General features: G+C 37.8%; 1 protein-coding gene across 2 annotated transcripts in view; it reads left to right on the top strand.

Moving 5' to 3' along the window:
- The window catches only part of LOC124169782 (eukaryotic peptide chain release factor GTP-binding subunit ERF3A), a 34,155-nt gene that overhangs the window by 4,864 nt on the left and 5,041 nt on the right, over window positions 1-24,250 (top strand). For both annotated transcript variants that reach the window (XM_046548541.1, XM_046548533.1), the window contains exons 3-8: window positions 10,509-10,655; window positions 11,065-11,210; window positions 11,303-11,457; window positions 11,708-11,854; window positions 17,206-17,380; window positions 23,611-23,784. In XM_046548541.1, coding sequence (XP_046404497.1) covers window positions 10,509-10,655; window positions 11,065-11,210; window positions 11,303-11,457; window positions 11,708-11,854; window positions 17,206-17,380; window positions 23,611-23,784 — 944 coding nt within the window. The remainder of the gene's footprint in view (window positions 1-10,508; window positions 10,656-11,064; window positions 11,211-11,302; window positions 11,458-11,707; window positions 11,855-17,205; window positions 17,381-23,610; window positions 23,785-24,250) is intronic.

The following is a 24,250-nucleotide window of genomic DNA, read 5'->3' as shown; positions in this document are numbered from 1 at the left end:
TCTATTAGGTCCAGCCTGTATTGCAAATGAGTTTTATCACCACCTGTTTTTCGATATAAAACATAAGAATTCCATAAGCAAATTTCCATCAAATGAAAAAATAATTTTTTATAATATTTTTTCCCTCTTTTTCTTGGAATTGGATAGTCAGCCAAATGCTGATCTACCCTGTCAACACCCCCCATTGTCTCATTGTAATCAACGACTACCTTTGGTTTCATAACCACTGCCCCCCTTTTCTGCACCTCTCTCATTTCCCTGTTGTGCACCGTAGAGAGTAACGTTACTTCCTTCTTGTCTTTCCATCGAAGAACCAAAATTTTTCCTTTTCGGAAAGCTGCCACATCACCTTTCTTCATTTTTTTCTTCTTCAGCCCCTCGGGCATCCCCTTTCGTGTTCCGCGCACAGTTCCATAAGTATCGCAAGAATGAGAAACTAATTCCTCGGCTAGTTGTGGAGAGGTATAAAAATTGTCCGTCGTGACACAATACCCTTTTTCAAATAGTGGTTTCATCAGAGACAATACCACTTGGGAGGACATTGGCTTACTTTCAAAGTCTTTGTCAAGAGTAGTGCCTTTCCCGGTATAAATGATTGTTGACCAGACGTATCCAGTGCTGGACTCGCAGAGGACAAAAGTTTTGATGCCGAATCTAGCTCTTTTTTGGGGAATATATTGACGCCAACCCAATCGTCCTTTATATAGCAAGAGGCTTTCGTCTACCATCACATCCCTTTCTGGAGTGTAAAACTCGCTGAATTTACCATTTAAAATTTGATAAATTTCCCAAATTTTATTGAGCTTTGGGTTGGGATGAGTTTGAGCATCGTACTCATCATTGTTGCAAAAATGCAAAAACTGACGAATTTTTGCAAATACAGTGGAACCTCGATCTGTCGTTTTTCAGGGGGATGGATGAAAAGAACGATGAATGCGGGAAAACGATAAATGCGGGAATGGTTGTCCGGGTTGCCTATGTCCCAGGATCCGCTGGATTTTTGCGAATTATGACATTCATTAATGGATTCAAACGAGATTTCAGCTGATTTCAGGAATATTATTACTTTATCGAAAAACTTAGGTCATATTGTTGATTCGACTTATCTCTCTTTCTAATATCCTAAGGGAACAAGCCGCCTTGCTAAAAAATTTTTGAACTCAACTCGGAATTTTCACTGCTATTTCACTGTAAACATTCTTATCCATCAAATGCCATTTCAAGTACACGTATTTACGCGAGAAATGTGCGTGTTATGCCTCAAACAACTGATTTCGCCGTCGCAGTGATTGGTTATGAGATGGATCAAGAAGGCCAAAAATAGTTTATTATTGGAAATGTTCCTTTCTAGCAATGAAATTTTTAATATGATTGAGGCAATGTGGCGTTAATCGTCAGCGGCACGCCCACCTGATCCTCGGCTTCATCCCACTTCTTGTTTTCACCTGGGATCTCGCTCTACCCCCACCCCTGCCGTGATGTGCTACCGGACAAACCGAGGCGTTCTGCAATATTCACGCATTCTAGCCCGGATTTTTTTCTTCATCATCAATTATTTTGAGTCCATCTTTTAAAGTTCTCACTTGTATCTTCGGAAGGGCCATGGTCCGAAAACGAATAAGAATAAAACTAATAAAAATGAAACCGGACTCCATTGAACCCACACGGAAAACACCCGCTAGTTTTAAGTCAACCCACCCCGGAAAGTACGGAACCACTCGTATGAGGTGAAGTTCGGCACTAATGCTATCGCGTACGGCGTAGGCAGAGCTTACTGCAGAGGGTGAAGCATGACCATATGACTGCGCAATTAAATTTTTTATCCTATAGAGAAGGCAACTTACCCACTCATTTCTAACAATAAGTAGCGTAGCTCTAGATGAGCAGATGAATTCAGATTGCTAGTCGAGAGAAACAAAATATCCTGAGAAGACATCGCTTCGTTAGCAACTCAGACAAGTGAAACTTGTAGCATAACACGTAAATTGTAACCAGACTCGTAATTGTTTTCGAAAAAAATCGCATCAACTTCCGTGAAGCTCACTATCAGCTGCGAGGATATCGGTACATATTCGCCAGAAATCACCATCGTATTATTCCAACTATTTCCTTGCTTAAAATGCTTAAATAACGTTAGAAATACGTCGTGTTTGGTATCAATCTTTACTAAATTACGTGCACATCACTAATATCTCAATATAATAAAAGTATAATACCAATTGCCGAAATTGATTTTTAGATACCTTTTGGGCTAATAGGTGATTCATGCAGCAGTTGACCTCCACCTTTGAAGCGAGTCGGCTAAAAAAAAGTTAGCGGTCGAGAGAGGGGGAGGCGTGAAAAAGGTTTCTTTTGTTCTCGAGTAACTTGATATTTTCTTTCGAAGCTAAGGTCGTCGTAATACGATCCCTGATCGAGCTGGGACCTTTTTTTTTCGGAGAAGAAGAAAGCTTCAACCGGGGAGGGGGGATACCGAATCTTGGGAAATGCGCTTATGTAACTATCCCACGGCACTCTGCTTCTCCCTATCGCATTTCAATGTCCTGGGGAAGATTCAAACTATGTGTCTGTCGTAATTAGCCATAAATAACACGTAGTAAACACTTCGTCTCATTTTTATCAAACGATGAATGCGGGAAAATTATTCGACGGGACCGCGATCTTCAAACGATAAATGCGGGAAAACGATACTTCGGGGAACGATAGATGCGGGAAAAAATTACATTGTCTTTATGGAACTTAATTTGGGACCAGGAGCGGCGAACGATGAATGCGGGAACGATAAATCGGGGTTCCACTGTATTTTTTTTAGCGAATTTGCGAATTTTTGCGAATTTTAGTAAGACATCGTCTCACTAAAAAAAGGGGTATTCAATATTCTCCTCGTGGGCCAAAAATGTTCCTGCTCAGGTTTTCGCACAATACTTTGCAACATTATCAGTGCAAAAAACGCACGCATTTCTGCAGCACTCACAGCTCGCCATTGGTCTCTTGAACTGGAAGGATTTTTCCGTAAATATTGTTCCGCATACCGATTTGTTTCATCGGTGATAAATTTAATTATTTGGTCATCAAAAAACAGTTCAAAAAATTGCTGCACTCCGCGATTTGGATCAACTTCAAAATTTACAGATGAATTACCTTCAAAGTTGAACCTTGGAGGTGCAGGAGAGGGAGTATTCACTTCCTGCCATTCCCTATTTGGCGTCAGATCTTCATCCTCTGTCTCCTCGGCATTGGCATCTGTAGGCTCGGAAAAGCTGGATTCCGAACCAGAGATTTCAATGTCCTCTAGATCGTCCGTAGGAATGTCACTTCCAGAGTCACTTTGCGTGTCACTTTCAATGTCACTATCCATTGCGGAAGGATGCTAGGAGAAAACGTCAAAATAACGCGAAAGACAGTAATTCGCCGAGGAAAAAAATGTTAGCTGTCAACACTCCAAAAGACTTCGTAGAACTGACACTAGAATTTTATGGAATGGGGGTGCAAGTACCCAAAACAGATATTGGTAAAAGGACCGAGGCAAAGAAACCAAAACATGAGGGTCAGAGGCATTGGGAAGGGAAAAATGGTGAGAAAGAGTGTTTTGGGTCATGTGCGGCTGTAAAAAGGGAAAGTGGAGGGCAGTAGGGAAAAACCGATGAGGGTGCAGCGGCTGCATGAAAGGGAGATCGGAGGGGAGGAGGATGAAAAGGCGGCCGCGACAGTGCGTAAAAGGAAAGGCAAAGGCGGAGGGGAGAAAACAATGGATGAAGAGAAGGAATGGATAAACCAGGGGGTTGGAAGATAGAAAATATGCCTTCCCTGGAAGGGAGAAATTGCTGAATAGCCGAAGGTTCCATCTCAAATCTATGCACGTTCACAAATGTTGACGAACTTACAGAAATGAAATAATAATCAGTTGTATTTGTAGCTAAATAATATAATGAAAACTAAAGAACAAAGATATAGTTTGTCATTATAAAGAAAAAAGGCAATAAAACATCACTGAGCAAGTTGATTTTCGGTGCGAAGATTTTGACTCCATATTGCTGAAAAAGAACCCTATCAGAAAGTTCCCGACTACTGTTACGTAGTTGACAGAAATGGCTTTCGAACACGCGACCTTTGGAATAGCAGCTTGGACGTGATTTATTTACGAGGTCCCGTCGACTACACTGAAGAGTAAGTAATGATAGTTTTGCTTGGTAGTGTTTATAAAATGTTTCAAATCAATTCATTCACTGAATAAAGATATTACAACATCCTTTCCGATAGCAAGATTCGAACGCACAACCTTCAAAATAGCAAGACGGCACTTGCCTGCCGACTCACTTCGGTTGTTCCAATGATTGATAAAAACTCTGCGAAAAGTCATCGCAGTTATTTATAAAACGCATTAAATATGTTTCTTTGTTCATTTATCACATCTCGATACACAATAGGTTTAGAAACATAAACATTACGAGAAATAAAAGTTTTTTCCCCTCTTTTGGACCTCGAAAAAACGTAGAAGTTTGCAGGATATCATGCATTGTGAAGACACGTATGCACTCTCACGGCAAAACTACGTACTTCTAATAAGGGGACGAGATATCTCGTCCAGATCACGAAAGAAGAAGCGAATTTGACATAGGACGAGTTAACTCGGCCGCGTCAGTTTTTGCGCGTCTTCTTAGGATGAGATATCTCGTCCGAATCAGGGAAGGGGTTAAATCAGAGAGATGTCATTGGAGGTGTGCACTCTTTCACTGGGAATATAATTTTAGATCTACATTGATGATAGTTGATTTGATAGCAATATCTTAATCACAAAATTTATTTGTCTGTGTGTATTTTCAACCGGCAATAACCTTGTCATAAATCTTAATTAGTTTATTTGTTCGTGCTGCAATGGAGAACAGAAGCTTGTTAGGCTGTGACCCTCATCTCGAAACTCATTTTTGTTTTACTTAAATGCAGCGTTTTAATACTTTGATGGAAAGCAATAAAAATGGAAAATCACTAAGTGCTACTTACCCCTCTGTGGGATAGTAATAATAATGTCGTCCTTATTATAAGCAAATTTTAGGACTAGATTGTCCTTTATTACAATTTACTTGTTTGACAGTCACATATTTCCTTACCGTGGCTGGTGGTAATTCCACCCAGGTGGGATTAGAAACCCGAGACCTCTAGGTTGGTAGTTGGAGACGTGACATTGGTGCCACTGAGGCAGATAGAGGTATTGTCTGCTGAAACTAAAAACCCTGTGTAAGCTAGCTTCCAATTGATCGTAGGTTTTAAAGCCCAATTGTTAGCTTACGATTGCTGTACGCTAGCTGTAATCCATTTTCTGATTGATGATGGTTAAACAATTAAGGTGAAGTACTTAACTATGCAATATTAATTGACATTTTCACAAATCCTCCCAAGATTTCCTGATTCCAATGCAATTACTAACATATGAAATAGATTTTAATATTAAATAAAAGTTGTGTATTTCTGCAGATTTTTTATTCAATTTTATTATAAGTAGCTTTACTGCTGCATGCTTTCCCATCCTGGATGATGTTGTGACCATTCTATTTTCCATTGTAGCCAGAAAAGTTGCAATTTTCATGATTATTTGTGAGTCCAAATGAAATGTGTGACTCCTGGTGGCCAAAAATCAAAGCTTTGAAAAGGTGTTTCCGCAGGTTCTGGGGTGCACGGGGTAGTTATCTTGATTGATGATGTAATGATCTTCATTTCCGACATGATCCCTGTTCAGAATACCAAATTGGAACTGGATTACAATTTGCGATCGGCCTTTGACTGAAGGCATAAAATCATTTAATTCCAGTCAAGTAATTTCTTGTGTTGTAAGTGATAGTTTGTCTGCAAGAGTATCTGTCTACGGGTATTTGCTCGAGTCCTGTTAATTCGATAGGAAACCTCAAGGGGTTAAATTTTTTTATCTTTTCAGTGAAGGATGCCAACTTTAGTGATAAAACCAATGATAAATTATGCGCAAGTCTGGATTGGAAAGGTCTAAACTGGTGATATCCCTAGTCAGTCCTTTGAAGTATACTCATACCAAATGCTATTTAGACTTAGGAAGATTAAAATTCTGTAAAATTAATTTATGGGAGCATATTTCATGAATGTCATGTCTTATTAAAAAGTTTTTTAAATCCTAATTTTCATAGACACCATAAAAAAATCACGACTGCCTCTTGCACTCAAGCAGCTTTATTTACCCAATCATCTTTCCAAAGGTGGAAGATTTCACTCTCTCTTGGTGACTATGCAGATTCTTGGGTACACTGGGTTGCTATCTCCATTTTGCCTACATTGGAACACACTAATTGAGTGTCGCCCTCTGGGCAGATGTGAGTCCACACTTGCTCAGCAGACGTAGAAAGTGTTATGCGGTCTTTGCAGATGATGTTGGAATTTAGATTTAACGGTTATTTTCAGAGCACCAACTTAAAGCTTGAGTTTTGGTAAATAAAATAGATACATAATTAAATGATCAGCTGTTCCATGGTATCAGATGTTTGTTTTCTCAAGTCATGTATATTCATTTCTATAAATGCATAGTTTAAGTCAAAAATTTTTCACAACTCTTTTAAGTACTGTACAATTTGCTATTTTTTCTGCAATACTGAAAGTTGATTGAAATATTTCCTTGAAATATTGAAGCTGTCGATATTGCTGCAGATGAAGTATCATTCCAAATAGCACCAAGTTTTTGCACAAGATTCTCTAATACCAACACATAAGTTTATTGTATTATCTAATATGTTGATTAGTGTGTAAATGGTCGCCTCATATTACAATACTTTTCACACAAATAAGATTCAATATATGTATCTACTTAGTGGAGAGTGAATTACAATTTGCAATGTGTCGACTACTCAACTTGTGTGCATCAATAGAAAGGTAAGATGACGCTAATTTTAAATTGAGCATTGATAAGTCGGGCATTGGAGTAAAAGATACACATAAATGATATCACATAAATGCTAATAACTAAGGAGCTGTGGCCCATAAAGCAGTGGTTATTCTTACATTTTAAAGAAAATGAATTTATCCAAAATCTGACATAATTTTCAATTAATTGTTTTAAGGCATGTCAAAGTAAAACATGTTTTCGACCAAATGCACACCGCTCGAATATGTACCAAGGTTGCATACCTTCGAGAGGAAAAGTGAAGATTCGTTCCACAGCATGTATAAAGGATAAAAAGTTCATACCTGAATCATTGGTAACTACCACTGACTGAATGCAATTTCAACCTTCAGTACTTCCATGGCATCAAATGTGTGCAAATGTCCACTGCTACTAACTGGAAATGGTGGATGAGGCAATTTGTGCAGAGCATTTTTCAATGGAGCTTCACTTAAGTCTTCTGATTTAGTCCACCTGGAACCATTGGATGGACCATTGGTCCTCACACCCAATGAAGTTATTCATCGTGAGATCTTGAATACTATAACTCTTTGTACCTGAATTTGTTATTGTCACAGCCTGTATGCATGTGTGTTTTGCAGAGCGAGCAATAGTTGTCCTATGTCTGTTAACAACCCAGACATGACAGCTGTTGATGCCATGCACAAGTGTCCCTGTTTCCCAATCATTATTCTTTTTTGTCTAAATTGAGCTAGTTGATCACGTGGCAAATGCTAAAGTTTTATTGTAGGCAAGAATTTACTTGCTCTGCAAAGGACCTACTGTTCTGAATGTACTCGCCAGAATTGAAATTTCTCTGGTGGTATTTTATGGCATAATGCTTGACTAGTCCTACCGCTCCATCAGAGGGCCCCTTAATTATTCCATGTCCAGTTGCATTGAACAACCGCATATTATGCATGCTAAGTGGAGTGCATCTTCATTTTTCCCCTCAAAGGTATGCAATATTGGTGTACGAGCAGAGTGCATTTGCTCGAAAACATGTGTTACTTTGACATGCCTTAAAACAAAAAGTTTAAAAATACTAAGTTTTATTTTTTCATTTAATAGCAGAACATTTAAACTAGCAAGTGACATTTTAAAACAAATGAAAGGTGGCCAAAAAACTACAGCAGAGAAAAATTTTTAGTGATAAAGTTTTAAATAATTAGTAATTTTTATTGTTCAAACAAGTCCAATTTGTTTACTATTACTTCAAGTTACTTGAAAGTTATGTCAGAATGTGCATAAATTCATTTTCTTCAAAATGTAACAATAACCACTGCTTTATGGGCCATGGCTCCTTAGTTATTTGCGTTTATGTGATTTTTCCTTGTTTTTACTCTGAGGCCTGACTTAGCAATGTTCAAAGGATAATAACTTTATTATGGCGCAGTTCTCAGCTGAAATTAAGTGATCATAATTCATGACAAGGATACTGTTTTCACATAAAAAATTTTTAAGAGAAATCGGTGATGGTCACCTGACATGATTTTGCACTATCTGCCTGATTTGAGATGAAAAGGCCCTTAAGGTAAGTGCAATGTTGAGTCAGTAGAAGACTTGCCTTACATGAAAACATTAAGTACAAAAATTTTACAGAGAAAATATCATTTGCCTTGGCCATTTTTGGAACTAAACAGACCCTACTTGATGTAGGGTACATGAACCAGCCCTACACCCTAGGAAAACATGGTGGCTAAATTTCGTCTGCTGTTCACTCCGATTAAAGAATCTATGTTATAATGCATATCAAGAGAAACAAGCTCACACAAACCATTTTTTGTACGGAAACACAGCAGAAAGGTAATAATACTACTGCATTATAACCATCAAGTGAAATAAATTTTAAAATTGGCTGTTGAAGATTCTCTACAAAATAGTGGTATACATGCTCCTTATTTCTGTGAATGTAAATAAATATTTTTCACGTTTGCCACTTAGAATGCTTTTGAGAAACCAATACTTCGTTTTCGTATAGCCATAGAAAACGTATTTCATGCTGCTATTTGCCACATAATGATCCTAATTACGGAAGGTAAAAGCAAATGACGAACCTTGATGATGCAATGTAAGTTCCCACGTCAATGATCATATTTGCCCCATGCTTATCACTAATTTTTACAGACCACTGTTGAAGTAATTTAAAGGGGTTCTACTTTTGGATCAATATGGGAATATGAGTGGTGATAATTAATGTGCCAACACGACCTGGTGGACGATACTGATTGTTTATTTACCTTGAACTATTTCCCTAACAAATATGCCCAAAAACTATTGGATGTCTTTTCTTAGTTTCATAGTTAGGTTCCATTATTCAACCAGAGTGGAAATTTGGCACTGCACCATTATCTACGTCATCTAAGAGAACTTGACAATGGAATAACCCCTACCACTTATGTAGGTCGACTGAGAAACGCTAGTACACTCTTCTTATGTAGGGCCGTCTAAAAATACAGGCTTTAATCTCCTGAATTCATGCCAGGTGTTCTACCTTTTGAACTGCCAAGGCATCTTCTTCCTCTGCGGAGTTGTTTGCTCAGAGGACAAGATGGTGTATGCCGATGGACTTGCCAGCAGGTTTGTGCATCAAGCGCCACAGTCCTCAGGCTAATATTAAACTTGCAGGATGGAGGTGTAGGTTCAGGAGATTCCAGGTTTGGATCCCAGTGAAAAATATTCTGACTTGGAGAATATTGGAAAACCTGGTCTAAGAATTCAATCTGACGTCTTGACTCTCAGTCTATCACATGCTGCCCCTATATCAATCCACATACCATGTTAGACAACCAATAGTTAAAACAAAAATGGCATTTGAACGTTAAAAATTCTTATGAATTCTCTTCCGCAAGGCCACATTTTACAGAAAGAAAAAGAGAACACTCATCAGCCTCCAGCTTGCATGCTTCGTTCTTCGCTTCCCTTTTGCTTAGCAGTCTCGGATCTGTGTATAACCTGTAACCTTATAAATCAACCCTATATTACTTATATATATATTATTTGCTGTCCTAATTAGACTGCTAGGATACTCCAGAAAATTCTCCCCTAATTTTTGTTACATGGATTTTGAGGCTTAACAACCCATAGATTGACTCATCCCCTTTTTATAATACTGAATGATGGTCTTTGGCAGAATGCGTATGTTAATATCATGTACTTCGGTTGTATCTAATTGTGTAAATTCATCATTGTTAATCAACTAGATGAAAGGGTTTGCTGTCATATGAAATCTTATTTAACATATCGTCAGGGGCGCAGCCATGAATTAAGGCTGGGGGAGGTTTAGGTGCAACTAATACCGGGGTGTGTGGGGGTTTGGTATACCCACCAGGATAAGTGGTAGGTGCGAGATTAGGAAATTGTGGAATTATGATGTAAATGGTTCAAAATGGTGAGTTTTACGGCTTTCTGAGGGATATTTTATTAATCCTTACGCTATTCTATTAGTAATATCAATTTAATTAAGTAAAGTGGATTAAACTTAAAAATATCTCTGAGCTCTAGGGGGGGGGGTTTATCCCCCAAAACTCCCCCCTCGCTGCGCCAATGCATATCATATCTACATCTAATGGAGTATTCATGGTTTCACATTCTTTTTTTCCAATGCAAGATGCCGGGAAGTCCACCATCGGAGGACAAATAATGTATTTAACTGGAATGGTTGACAAAAGAACCTTGGAGAAGTATGAGAGGGAAGCAAAAGAGAAGAACAGGGAGACATGGTATTTGTCATGGGCCTTGGACACTAATTTAGAAGGCAAGTAGATGCTAAACATTATTTACTCGTAACATATTATTTTACTATAAATCTTCACCAGTATTTAAGACTGTTTGTATGTATGTTTTGAGCTAAAAGTGAATTAATTTTTAAAATAGAGATGAATCAACCCACCCACTAAATTTGTAACCATTTGTAACTAAATTTGTAAACATGTAAATTTTTCTTTTGCTTTCCCACAACTTGATCCACCCTTGTAATTGAATAAAGTAAATTATAATGTAATTTTTTTAGTTAATATTTTATTCTGATTGAAGGGCACCCTTTTCGTGCATGCCAATAAAGAATTTGGACATTTACCGGAGAAAATTTGTGCCAATACCATTGCTCATTCCGTGATTTCTTTTATGGTCCCTAATTATGTATTTGCATTTTTTTTATTGCATAGAAAGAGAAAAAGGTAAAACGGTTGAAGTTGGAAGGGCCTACTTTGAAACTGAGCGCAAGCATTTTACAATACTAGATGCACCTGGTCACAAGAGTTTTGTGCCCAATATGATAGGAGGTGCTGCTCAAGCAGATTTAGCCGTACTTGTAAGTGTAATTCTGAGTAGCCCATTACCTTCATTTCATGTGCACCTCAATTTTATTTTATCATATATTTTTTGGTATTTTTTTCTTTTAAGGTAATATCTGCTCGAAAGGGAGAATTCGAAACTGGATTTGAAAAAGGTGGACAAACAAGGGAACATGCAATGTTGGCAAAGACAGCTGGAGTGAGGCATTTAGTTGTTCTAATTAATAAAATGGATGATCCTACTGTTGAGTGGTCAGAAGAAAGGTATTGGTGATATCGTTAATTTTTGTATACCATTTTATGAAATAGAGATGTTAGTTTGTGGTGTAGTTTTATACTACTTTGTATATCAAGGTGGTTAGAACCTCTTTAAGTTCTAGGCCTGCCAAAGCATATATTCCTGGTTCTTGTAAGCTTCAACTGCACTGACATGTTGGATGCACCATTACTGAATAAGTGTTGCGTGTTGTATAGTGGATGTTATAATTGAGTGTTGGATCATTTTACTTTTAAGGTACAATGAATGCCGGGAAAAATTAATGCCATACTTGAGGAAACTTGGCTTCAACCCACAGAAAGACCTTTACTTTATGCCATGCTCTGGTTTAACTGGTCTTGGCTTGAAGGACACATTGGATGAAGACCTTTGCCCATGGTACAGGTAAGTGTTGGTTTTCCTTTGGTCCTATTTGGTCCTTAACCCTTGGTCTGAGGGAGTTAACGATTTTAGCTGCCAGCCAGTGCAGAGGAGACCCCCTTTTGAAGGCACTCCCTCCTACATGGGCTGATCTAGTAGAGTTAAGGCCCTTAGTGGTATTTATGGTGAGGGGAAGTGCCCAAGGGCAAAATATCCAGGTAGTGATAAAAATTTTGGGTAAATGCTGCAGTCAGTGCGCATAACGTGTAAAAACGTTCCAGCACTCTAAACGGTTAACTTTGTAAGTAGGCTTTTCATTTATCTCAATAGCAAGTACAGTAGAACTTGTTCAGTACGTTTCTGAGGGGACCACAAAAAATGAACACACTAACCAGGAGAACGTGCTAACGAGGAAAGTAAATAATAGCAGTTGGGGTAATAGGGTAATTTCCTTCATCAAAGAAAACGGAAGGCATTGATTGCGATTCATTACCCACCATTAGTGTATTCATAATATACAAATTATTTGGTTTCAGAAATCCCAGTTCAGACGAATGGCTATGGTCAATTTTATCCTCATTTGAATAAGGCGAGATGGGCGGCCGTATGATGCCACTCCACGTGATGTCACAGGGACCTAGTTTCTATACGAGTAGGTAGGAGTTTTACATCATCTGAGATTACCAATGCATGCATGAGGCACAGAGCTCAGGGAGACATGTCTCAATAATCACCTATTAAAACTGTCCAAGGTCGGAAAGTTTCCTTCGTTTGATAGGGTATTAATTATCCTTATTTAAGCCACATTCTACCTGCTAGCATCCTGTGTCGTATCAGCGCTCAAAGCCTCGCCCCAAGGTCACCTCACTTGCGGCAGCGGGAACCAGAACGACGTCACACAGGGTTTTCCCAGCATTCATACTTAGCCGTCGCGTTTTCGCGTGCTTGAAAATTTTCACTTTTCATTGAATCGCGAAAAATAGATATCGTCATATAAAAATCTAAAAGCGTGAAATACGCACTCCAGGAGTAATAATCTTCAGATTTAGGCAATAAAAAAATAATAGGAAACCACCCTATTGCAGTATGTGGAATAGTCGTCATAATTACAATTACTATTGGTAGTTCTTGTAGGATCGCCTTCCTGAACTCTTTTCACATTTATAATCAAGAAAATGAGCACTACATTGAAAAACAATACCATGTGAATAAAAATCACAATGATTCATAGATTTCCCGAAGACAATTGCATGAAAACGGAGTCAATCTCCCATGTATCCTCTTCCTCTATATATATGACCTATATATATCTATATATATATATATATCAAGAGGACAAGTGAAGCTAAACAATTTCTTCTTTCTCACAACCTACTCGGGGAATACAATGACAACCCTGAGTATGTTGTCTGGTTGTTTTAAAAGATCATAAAAATTGGGGAAAATTTTATTGACCTCAAATTACGGCAACAGCCGTACACATTCGCTTCTTGAATGATACCATATTAATCGTTATATTGATTAATAACACGCAAGATTATTAGATTACGATATCATTAAAAGAAGATTTTTATATCATACAGTTGGAATTTACTTAAAAAAATTGTATATTGTCGTCTGCTTTCGCGCCATGATCAAGTATTTATGTGCTAAGCTTCGTGTGGAGATCCAGAGCATCGTCTGTTCCTGCAACAGTAGTCAAGTAAATACCCATATACTCCATAGCCTCAACATCGAGGCTATGGAGTACGTGCAGTAATGCTTTAGATAAAGTGGGAATTGGATAAGACTCATTTCCTTCCTCAGCATCATCTTCATCACTTCCATCTTCGTTTTCTTTCAACTCCTGTTTGTGAATTTTATCAATTGACATGGTTTGGCAAACAGTGAGATCATCATCACACTCGCAACACTCGTTGAAATTCATCTTTCCAGCAATCTGACGCCACTCTTCTAGGGGAAAAGGAGTAATTTCTGCTTCTAAAGTGTGATCCGCTATTTCACACTAGACGAATAAGTGGAACCATCGAACAGCACATTCGAACTCCGCGCTTGCTTGCACCATTTAAGAAGAACATCTTCCAATTCTGGATATTTTCCATCACAGACGGGCTTTTGCTTTTTGTCACACTAACTTAGGATTTTTTTTGCGGTTTCTTACAATCGTGCTTAATGTGGATGCAGGAATGTTTAATCTTCGCGCTAACTCCACTCGCTTTATGAGTGGATTTCGGTCCACTTCCTCGATAATGTCAATCTTTTCTTAAGTTGTAATCTGCTTCACTATTAGTTTTCTCTCCATTTCAATTGTAATTTAACTGCCCTCGCTATGATAACTCGTGTAATAAGCAACAACTGCCCACTCGCAAAATTTGTGTACAGTGGGCACTCCAAAGGCAACAGAAGGTGAGGAGCTTGGGGTGGGGAAAATTGGGGCTTCTCATTGGCTGCAGTTTTGCATGGTCAGACATTCCAGAAAAATGGCCGCATTTTATTATTCATCGTGTCACAAGAATTGAGGAATGCATTTGGATAAATCATGGTCGTAGAAAGAGATGTGGAATGAGTGCAAGAATGTTAATGGCTGATAATAATAAATTAAATCATGAATTCAGAGGTTTAAATGGCTGATAATAATAAAGTAAATCATGAATTCAGAGGTTTACGACCCTTAAGAAGATACTGGAGAATGAATTGCGGGTTGCGTCACGGCAAGCAATCGAGCTTACTAACCAGGAAAGTGCAGTTTTTTCAAACATACTAACCAAATACTTTTACCTGTATTTTGTTCGGATGGTACTGGGACGGAGAGAAATTGCCGTGCTAAGGAGGAAAACGTACTAAGGAGGAACATACTAACCAAGTACCACTGTACTTAAATACTAGCACAAGCACTGTCAAAATATTTTTATTATTATCACCTCAAGTTAAAATTTCTCTTGTTTTGTACATCATGTTTTTTCTTCCACCATGGGCTCTTGGAATATTTACTTCTGTCCTTTGGCATAAATTCATTTAACAGCAAAGTTCATTTTGCATCCCTTTCCTCTGTGTGTAGACGAAAGGGCTGAGAGTCCCAAGTATTATCATAGAGGTTATTCCTTTTAAAATTGGGTTTTTGAGAGATGACTGAGTTGAGGGCCTTGTTTACATGCTGGATAGATTTGTAACCTTTGGACCAGATTGCATGAATCAGATATCTAGCAATGGATCAGATAAAACCAAATTTCAGTCAGTAGATTAGCTTTGAAAATGGTTTGATTTTTATCTTCACTAAAGAAGTTGACATCACAATGGTTGTGTGGGTTGCGTCGTGTCAGGGGCGGTATAGCATTTGTTGCCTCATGATGCAACTTAAATTGATTTGGCTGACAGATTTCAATGGAAATAAATTTCATATTTTGTGTGGCATACAAATGACTAAGAGTCTCTATTTGTTGCCTAATCCAATTTGTAACTGTTGAAATATTGAAAATGTGTAGATGAGTTCGTGGTGGAATAGTGTCTGGCCAAAACTTCAGTGGTAGCACAAATCACAGCTGAAAATGAGGTTACTCTTCTTACATAAATTCCTCTTCTACCTGCCCTCTCTGACAAAATACTTGCACCCAAGGTTCATGACTATGTAACATGGCTTCGTAAATTATAAAGCATTAGTTAAATGCTTGGATAATGGTTGAAAGAGCTTTCTAACATCACTTTTGCATAAATATAGTATTTTATTTGCTTAAACTGCAGAATCAGTGCACATCACCATTGATGATGCACATTATTGTTATAATTCCCTTTGGTAGTACATATATCATTCTGTAGATATCACACAGACACATTTAACATTCATGGTTCCCAAATCATCACAATTACCTCATTTCCACAATTATTTTAGTATATCTTATATTATTCCCTGGCTGTTTACAATTTCCTTTGTCCTGTGTCCTTGTCTTGAAAGAGACTGAATATATATTAGCCAAATTTTCACTAGATTGAGCATATTACGACTCTACTAAATCATCTTGTGATTTTTGTGTGATTTCATGGAATCAGACATCAATGTGTTTGGTTCGTTCTAGTTATATCTAGCAGCACTTCTCATTGGTAGTAGATTTATATGCCCAGGTGACCTATTGTCTTGGTCCCAGTATAGTGGGTTTGTATGAGTCACTGGAAGAAACGAGATCTGGGTTGTGGAAAAAAAATATTGCATAAGTGCCATGTTGGTTACAATGCATTATTTCTTATGTCATTGGCTTTTAAAAGTATCCAATATACACCTTGCAACACAGATTTTGAGAATCACTCACCCTTCTATTTTGGATCAATCGTTTGCTCTACCAGTGTCTTCTCTCTTGCAAGAGCATTCCCTCCTGTCAAGTCATATCTACTGCTCTCTCATTCATTTTGTTCTTTTTTTCACATCTTTTCTATTCTCCTGATCCTAATCTTGCTCACCACTAGCCTAATCTCATCTCAATTCCTCAGGGCCCCCATTATTATACTCAAACATATTGAGCTGGCCCGGTATTTTTCCATTTCTTCGTATCGATTTATACGAGGTTATTGTGTCTCCATATGTCATCTGTGCTTTTTCTTCCCAAGAAATGTTGTGTTTGTTCTTCCTGTTCGAGTTTATCCTTAATTACCCTTTTAGATTACACATTATCTCCTCTACATCTTATTTTTAGCTACAATGAAAAGCATATTACCGGGGAAAATGGAATCCTGATTACTTCTATAACTCTCACATTGGAAGCTTTTACTCTGACTTTGGACTCTACATGGAAGGAAACGGAAAATAATAATTTGGTGGTTTTTAGAAAAACTGAGATAATTAAAGTGAAATTTCTGTAAGATTAAGTTTTTCCAACAATATAAAATCAAGTATTTAGTGTAAAGATAGTTTTTAAAAGCAGTGGTAGGGAATGCTCATTTAAATGTTTGATGTTGTCTTGGGAGTAAACTTGATTGGGGAAAAGAAGCTGAAAAAATGAGTCTGAACATTGCACTTTACATATGACATAAGTTCTTTTGTGAACATCCATTCAATCCTCCAGGTCTTCATTATGGGATTAAATGGACGTATGTTGACATTGTTTGTTACACATATAAATGGGCAGGGGAGTAAGCTTATTTTATAAACTCAAAAGAAAGCAGCCCATGCGTTTTATTGAAGGGGGTGCTGTCAATGAAAGTATGGTTTTTTCTCCCTCAACATATGTTTGTTAATTTACACTAGTCATTGATTGGTTTATAACTGATGTAGTTTAGCTTGTAATAAGTGGTTTTACAAAGTTTACTATGAAAATTAACTATTTTTTCATGACTGATTTTTGAAACTATATGTCTGCTCTCTTATTGAAATTTTCTTTCTTTTTCAGAGGGGAAGCCTTTATTCCTTTTATAGATAATCTACCTCCAATGAACCGTAATGTAGAAGGTCCTTTCATTATGCCAGTGGTAGACAAGTATAAAGACATGGGAACTGTTGTTTTGGGGAAGGTTGAATCAGGAGAAGCCAAAAAAGGACAGTCTTTGCTTTTAATGCCAAACAGGGTAAGTCTTATGCAGTTTTGAAGTTTTTTTTGTCTGGCACGAAAGAATAGTTTTTATTACCTTTGGTTTTAGGGTTAGCATTTATAATACATTAAACTTTTGTTATTACTAAGTTTGCAGGACCGAAAACCCTGAGATAGGTAATAACAAGCTTTCTAAGAGGGTTTCTTTTAGGAATCATCACAAAAAAATACCATTACAAAATTCCTTGTCTCTTCAATCTCCCATACTTATAGTAATGCTGAGGAATAGCTCCTTTTTATGTACCAATTCGCTGTCCTAATCTTTTGAATGTTTGGAAGCACTTCCAAGGCCCCCACTTTCCCTTGCGCAGGTACTGCACGTCATCTTAGATAAACTACGCAACCCAGTCGTGAGTTCTCATCGGCATACGACAGTATGATACATGCAATTAAATTATGCACAAATACAGTAAGCCCTCGGCTTACGAGCAACATGCATTCCAAAACCTTGTTCATTAGTTGATAAACCTATACAAGGCATGGAAAAGTGTGGTTATCCTGCAGAATGCAACCCTGTATTGCATTTTACTGAAATTCATGATTGTCATGAACTAATGTAGCTGTGCATGCGACGCTGATGGAAACAAAAAATTCACTGTCTATGGTAAGGGAGAATGGAGGAAACACTAAACAGTTCCTGACTACACAGCAGATTAGTTGGTACTTTGTTCAGATTGTGCTCAAAGTGCGAGTTCCTTTACGCCACACCGCACCGTGTTGCATCTGCCAACTCCATTGGTGAATTCCACAGAAATGAAGCTTTTTGTATGATATTGCTTGGATACTGAAGTATCTCCTACTGCAGAAAGAACCATAATTGACATCCTTGGGCTCAGTGCACGCGGAGAACATAAACGTGGCACAATGATTATGATGCAGAGTATACCTATCAGAGTATTGCAGAGATTAGATCCAGAGTATATCACCCTAAATGCCATTGCTTTTCCGTGTAACTTGGTGATAAAGTTCATGTTATAACCGCCAGGACCGGGACTGAGGTTTGTAATTTTGTAAAAATGTTTCTTTTACTATAGATCAGATAGCCTTTTTGTTGGGATTAAGAATTTGCTTGTAAAAACAAGAACTTCGTAATAATGTTTTTCATATTAACGAGAGTCTACTGTATATCGAACTTCTTCCTCTTAAAGGGAAAGATTACCGAAGGAATGAGAACCAATTTTTTTTCAGGTTGGCTATCAATTTCATGGATGAATGTGCTGCCTTACTTGTGTTAAACGATGCTCATAGGGTGGTTTTTGTTAGTTTCTTCTGAATAAATTTTTCCTCTCCTCACAGATAAGTCATCATCTGTCACCATGATTGAAAGCAATAGCTTCTTTCTGTATCATCTTGTGAATATTTTTTTCTAACACAAAATAATAATTTGAATGCAAACGTGATTGCCTTTTGTTTTTTTTTATAAAATTTCGTTTTCTTTACCTAGAACTGTGGAGGCATATGCATTCATTATCAACAGTCATCAGTCCTGAGGTGGATTTGACGCAGCCCTCTGCTTAATTTTCCTGTTTGCTAATCTTATAGTTACAACATAATTTTTCTGCTTTACATCCTTTATCACCCGATTTATACATTTTATCTGAGGCTTACCTGTTATGTTCTTCCAATCCACCTATCCTTTAATGATAATTTTAATTAATTTATCATGTCTCATGATGTGACTGATTATTTTGTCCTGTTGTCTACCTTAGTTTTTCAAAAGATACATATGTATTGAAGTCTTCTAATCGTATTTCATCCTAGTATGTATTGTGTGTGAATTCTTGTAAAGTGAAGCCCTTGGTAAGTGGCCAATAGAAAATTGTTTGCTTAAAAGTGTGACTCCCTCCTTGTCCCTACCTCCATCTGCAATGTGGACATACATATGGCACCTTTGTAGCTTATGCTGCTATTCCGCCTCACACCACAAACAATATGAGCAGATGTCTCCAACAAATACTATGTGTGATAGACGAGTTTCTTTCATGGAAATAACAAATTTTTACATCATAGTGGTTTAGTTAAATTACTTCGAACATTGATATAAAAAGGTCAGTAATAAACTATGATTTAAAGTTCTTTAATCATGATTTGCAAGTACCATACTGTTCCAAAATGTATTGTCATTAATTAACAATCATAATATTGGTTTGATTCTCCTGTCAGCTAGCCTTTTCATTGTGACATTTTTTTTCTCTTTTACATCCTTTATAACCTATCCTATGTAACTCATTGGAGGCCGTCCCTTGCCCTTCTTCCCCTCCACCTGTCCTGCGATTGTTTTCATTAGACCATCATGTCTCATAATGTGGCCAACTATATGCCCTGTCTTCTCCTTAAGGAAGAAATGAATTAAAAGGAAAGAAGGAAGGAATATTAGAAAAAGGAATAATTATATATAGTAGAAGAAAGGAATGGTGACAATTTTTTTTTTTAAGTAAATAAAAGGGAGTAAATTACGGCAAAGCAGGCGAAATCAATCTCTATTTTGTCTTTTTTGAAGGCTACTTGAGATATTATATTTTTCATTGCAAATCATAATCTACTTATGTCATTTTCAGTTTGCAGTTCACCAATATAAGTGTAATGGAAAGAATAGGCAGCGTTTGAGCTGATATAGCTACTCTTTTGTTTTTGTAAAATAAGAGATTTAAGAAATAAGATAATTGTAATTATTTATATAATAAGATAATATTTACATATATTATATGTACAGCAGACTCCCGATTATCCAGCTGCGGTATATCCGTGTTGCGGAGTATCCGTGCATGATTTTCACTCTCACTCAATATTTTCCACGATATTCATAAAAAATAATATCGGATACAAAATCACTGGAATTACTGCATTTGCTAGGATACACCGTGCTTATTATTTTCATTAGATTCCCCTTTGTTAAATGGAATTGATTGCACAGTAGCTGCACCAGGTTTCCCACTCAACCGTGAAAACCTTAAAACCATGAATAAGCTGTGATTTCGTCTACCTTGAAAAAACCTGGAGAAAGCCGTGAATTTAGCCATGAAACCTTAGAAATCTCTCAAACTTGATTTTTTATTAATACGATTGGCAGATTTAAAGAAAAAAACTATATTTCCATCATGTTTCAAGGCCAAGTCACGTGCAGATACTGTCCACGCATTAACTGCACAAATGTATTTGAAGCGCAATTATGTATTGGTCCGTGTGCCATGACAACACATTGACCTAAAGCCTGCGGTTTGAAGACATTAACCCTGGCAAAAAATCAGGCACTTCTTCACTTCCCTGCCACCCTGTTCCATCCATTTTTCCACTCACACCCTTTAGCCGGACCTGAATTTTGCTAACAATAGGTGACAACATGAGAGATAGCACTTTCATTGCTGCGTTTGCATTCAAGGTATCTGTTGCGTTTGTTACATTTTTAGTTAACGTGCAACCGATGATTGTTACGTAATCAGTATTTCTACCTAAAATGCCTTATCTACAAACCGTGAAATTGATGACATTTAGACCGTGAAGACCTGGAAAAAACCGTGAATTTTGTAATGTAGTTAGAGTGGGAACCCTGTGCATGCACGGAAGCTCCGTGTTCCTGTTTTCCATGTCTCGCAGTGAGCGATCGTGCTCTGTGATCATGGATACATGTCCCGCAGCTGTTGCAACGTGGGCAACTTGTGCGACATGCAACTATGTGGCATGATGGCGTGGTGCCTAAAAGTGTTGTTTCCGACGTCGTGCAGTGGTTTTGAAGCATTTTTCCACTCTTCTGTATCCATAATCATGCAGTCGCTGATGCGTGGTTTTCGTAACCAGTACTTACATGGAGCCGTAATAACACGAATACAACCATGTTATCACTGCTAAAAAGATCGCGGACTGGCGAAGAAAGCTCTCAATGAGTCTGGGAAGCACTCCTAAATAACAGAATAACTGTATAAATAATAATATATTGTTTGTTTTACATAACTTATGAATATGACAAGACATTAAAGTGAAAGTTTGGGTTATTCGTGTTTTCTGATTATTCGTGCCGTCTCTCCTCATCATTAGCCGGGATAATCGGGAGTGTGCTGTTTATGTTTTTGAAAAATCAGATGCTCGTAGCACATAATAGAAATAGTTCAAGTGACTATCACTAAACATAGACACACAAAAAGAAACACTCACACGGGGAAATAAAACTTTAAGCTTTCGAAGTTGTGACTTCTTCCTCAGTCTGAGACAGCATGGAGAGGAAAGGAGTGAGTTGAACAAGGGAAAAGAGGGGAGAGGTGTATGGGGAAGGGGGGGGGGTTATCATGAGACGTTCAAACCAGGGAAGCTATTGGCTTGCAAATGCCAAATGCACGCCAATTCGAGGGTGTGGAGATTGAGGGCGGAGTCAGTGGGGGGGAGGGAGGCAATAACTGATACTTTGAAGCATTCATTGAAGAGGGAGTAGTGAGACAAAGAATGTGTGGAGACTGGGAGAGATGCGTGTGGGGATGACGGACAGCAGGAGGCACGGTGATTATTTATTCTAAGGTTGAGGAGGGTGGTGCATTGGCCTACATAGAAAGCGGAGCAGAAGTTGCAGTGAAGGAGGTAAATGATATTGGTGGAAGAACAGGTGGTAGAGGGAAATATCGGGAGGCATTTTTGGGGTTTGGGGAGCAGAGCAGTTGGGACTGGAGAGAAAATCTATCTAAAGATCAATTCTATTTCCCTTCCCCCCAATCAGCCCAATATCATGGCCACCATTGATGTAACCTCACTGTACACCTCAATCCCTCATTCTGAGGGACTCGCTGCCCTCCGCCACTATCTTTCACTATGACCCACACCTCAAAACCCTAGCACTGACTTTCTTCTTGATCATTCCCATTTTATTCTCAACCACAGTGCCTTCTCTTTTAATAATGACTTCTGCAGTAAAACCTCTATGTAGTGAACCTCTTCGCATCTAAACCTCCGTACTTTCATACCACCCCTACAGTCCCATCAGATTTGCATGTAAATTTATTGACAAACCTCTTTGTAGTGAACCTCTTCATCTCATAAAACCTCCACTTATCATACCAAGGAGACACCCCCAAGACTGCCGAACTACCTCCACAAATCGTACCGAGACAACTAGAGACCATTAATACAGCCGCGATTACAAACATGGAATGACATTTTCAGCAATTAATGTTTCACGCTTACTTTTTTTACATTTAAACCTTTAATATGCTGCAATTTTCACGTTAACCATTAGTTATGGCCATTTTGTTCCATATGAGAGAATACCTGACGGTAAATAAGAAAAAAAGGTATCCAACTATCCTAATCAATTTAAGTGACTGTTGAATTAAAATTAAGGATGAGTCGGTTCCTAAATTTTTTGGTTCTATTGGTGCGGTTCTCCCCCATTGGTTCTCGGTAACATCGTCTCCATAATTTTATTTGCCTAGTAAAACTTTTAAATAACATGTTGTTAAAGAATACATGATCAACCAAAATGTCACATTACATCAGGTAGCCACTGGTTCTTCCCCCAGATTTTAATTTTTAAAATTCAACATTTTTTTCCCCTATCTATTATTTTTTTTGCGAGAAATATTGCCTGCGGTGTTGAACAGGCATTAAATAATAACAGTAGTGGTCGATGTTGATTTTGAAGGGCTGTGCAAAATATACTTGGAGCACAGTTTACATACTGCATAGATAGTTAGCATAGTATCAGGATGAATAGAAACACTCCCCCAACTTCTAACGACATCATCAGTCAATTTGTGCTTACTGTAACAGTTTTTATAACCTCAACAATAACCTGCTCAACACACCGGTACAGCGACACCATGGATAAACTGGGTGGCTGTGAGCAAACGAAAAATTGTAATGCAGTGTTGCATTCTGCAGGATAACCACACTTTTTGATGAGTGCATAGGTTTATCAACTTACGAACAAGCTCTCGGAACGCATCTTGCTCGTTTGTCAAAGAATTACTATATGTTCACATAATTCAATCGTAAGACCAGCAAGATGAAGAGATTTCCCGCCGGCCGCCGTTCACGGCACAGCAGGCCTTTGACTTATGTCTATAATTATTTCAGGGGTGATAAATTTCTGTCTGAAGTACAAGTAATTCAAAGAGCCAAATTCTTAGACCAAGAGGAAGTATGTCACATATGGCATTTGTAATGCATCACTTTTGTGTAATTTTTTTAAATTTCTTTTAATACTTGTTTATTCTTATCCTATAGACTCCTGTAGTTGTTGACCAGCTCTGGTCAGATGATGAAGAAGTCACAACTGTTGGTTCTGGAGAAAATGTGAAGATTAAGCTGAAAGGTATTGAAGAAGAAGATGTTTCCCCTGGTTTTGTACTTTGTGATGCCAATAACCCTTCTAAGACAGGGAAGGTGTTTGATGCTCAGGTAAAATACTGTTTTTTGTCATGAAGTGTATCTAAATGTAATCATACCTGATTTGTATTTGATTTTTTAAAATTGACCCAACTTTGATACAGTAGAATACTGTTAATCCTAACAATTTTATTGTGAAGGAGTTGTCATTAAGTGGTAAAGCCCTGGTCCTAAGCAAATACCTTTGCCAACATCTGATAAAAGAAATGACATTACATCATTTCCGAAATGCAGGAGCCTGGTTTGGCATAATTTTGATTGGTGCAACTTTTTTTTTTGTGCGAATTCGTTTCCTTGGGGAAACATCTCTAATGCTGGTGACCTAAACTATTAACCTCTTCCCCCACCTTGATCAATTTAGCCGCCAGAAGATAGGTATGTTTTTCACAACTTATGTCATTGTGTCTCCTAGCTCTTATTTTTTTTATTTCATTGAAAGTCAATGGTCTTAAAAAATGCCTGTAAATTGTCACACTGG

The sequence above is a fragment of the Ischnura elegans genome, chromosome 1 (genome assembly GCF_921293095.1).
Source record: "Ischnura elegans chromosome 1, ioIscEleg1.1, whole genome shotgun sequence".
In the NCBI taxonomy this organism is placed as follows: Eukaryota; Metazoa; Arthropoda; class Insecta; order Odonata; family Coenagrionidae; genus Ischnura; species Ischnura elegans.
Note: the sequence above shows the minus strand (reverse complement) of the source record. Positions and strands in the feature narration are given on the sequence as shown.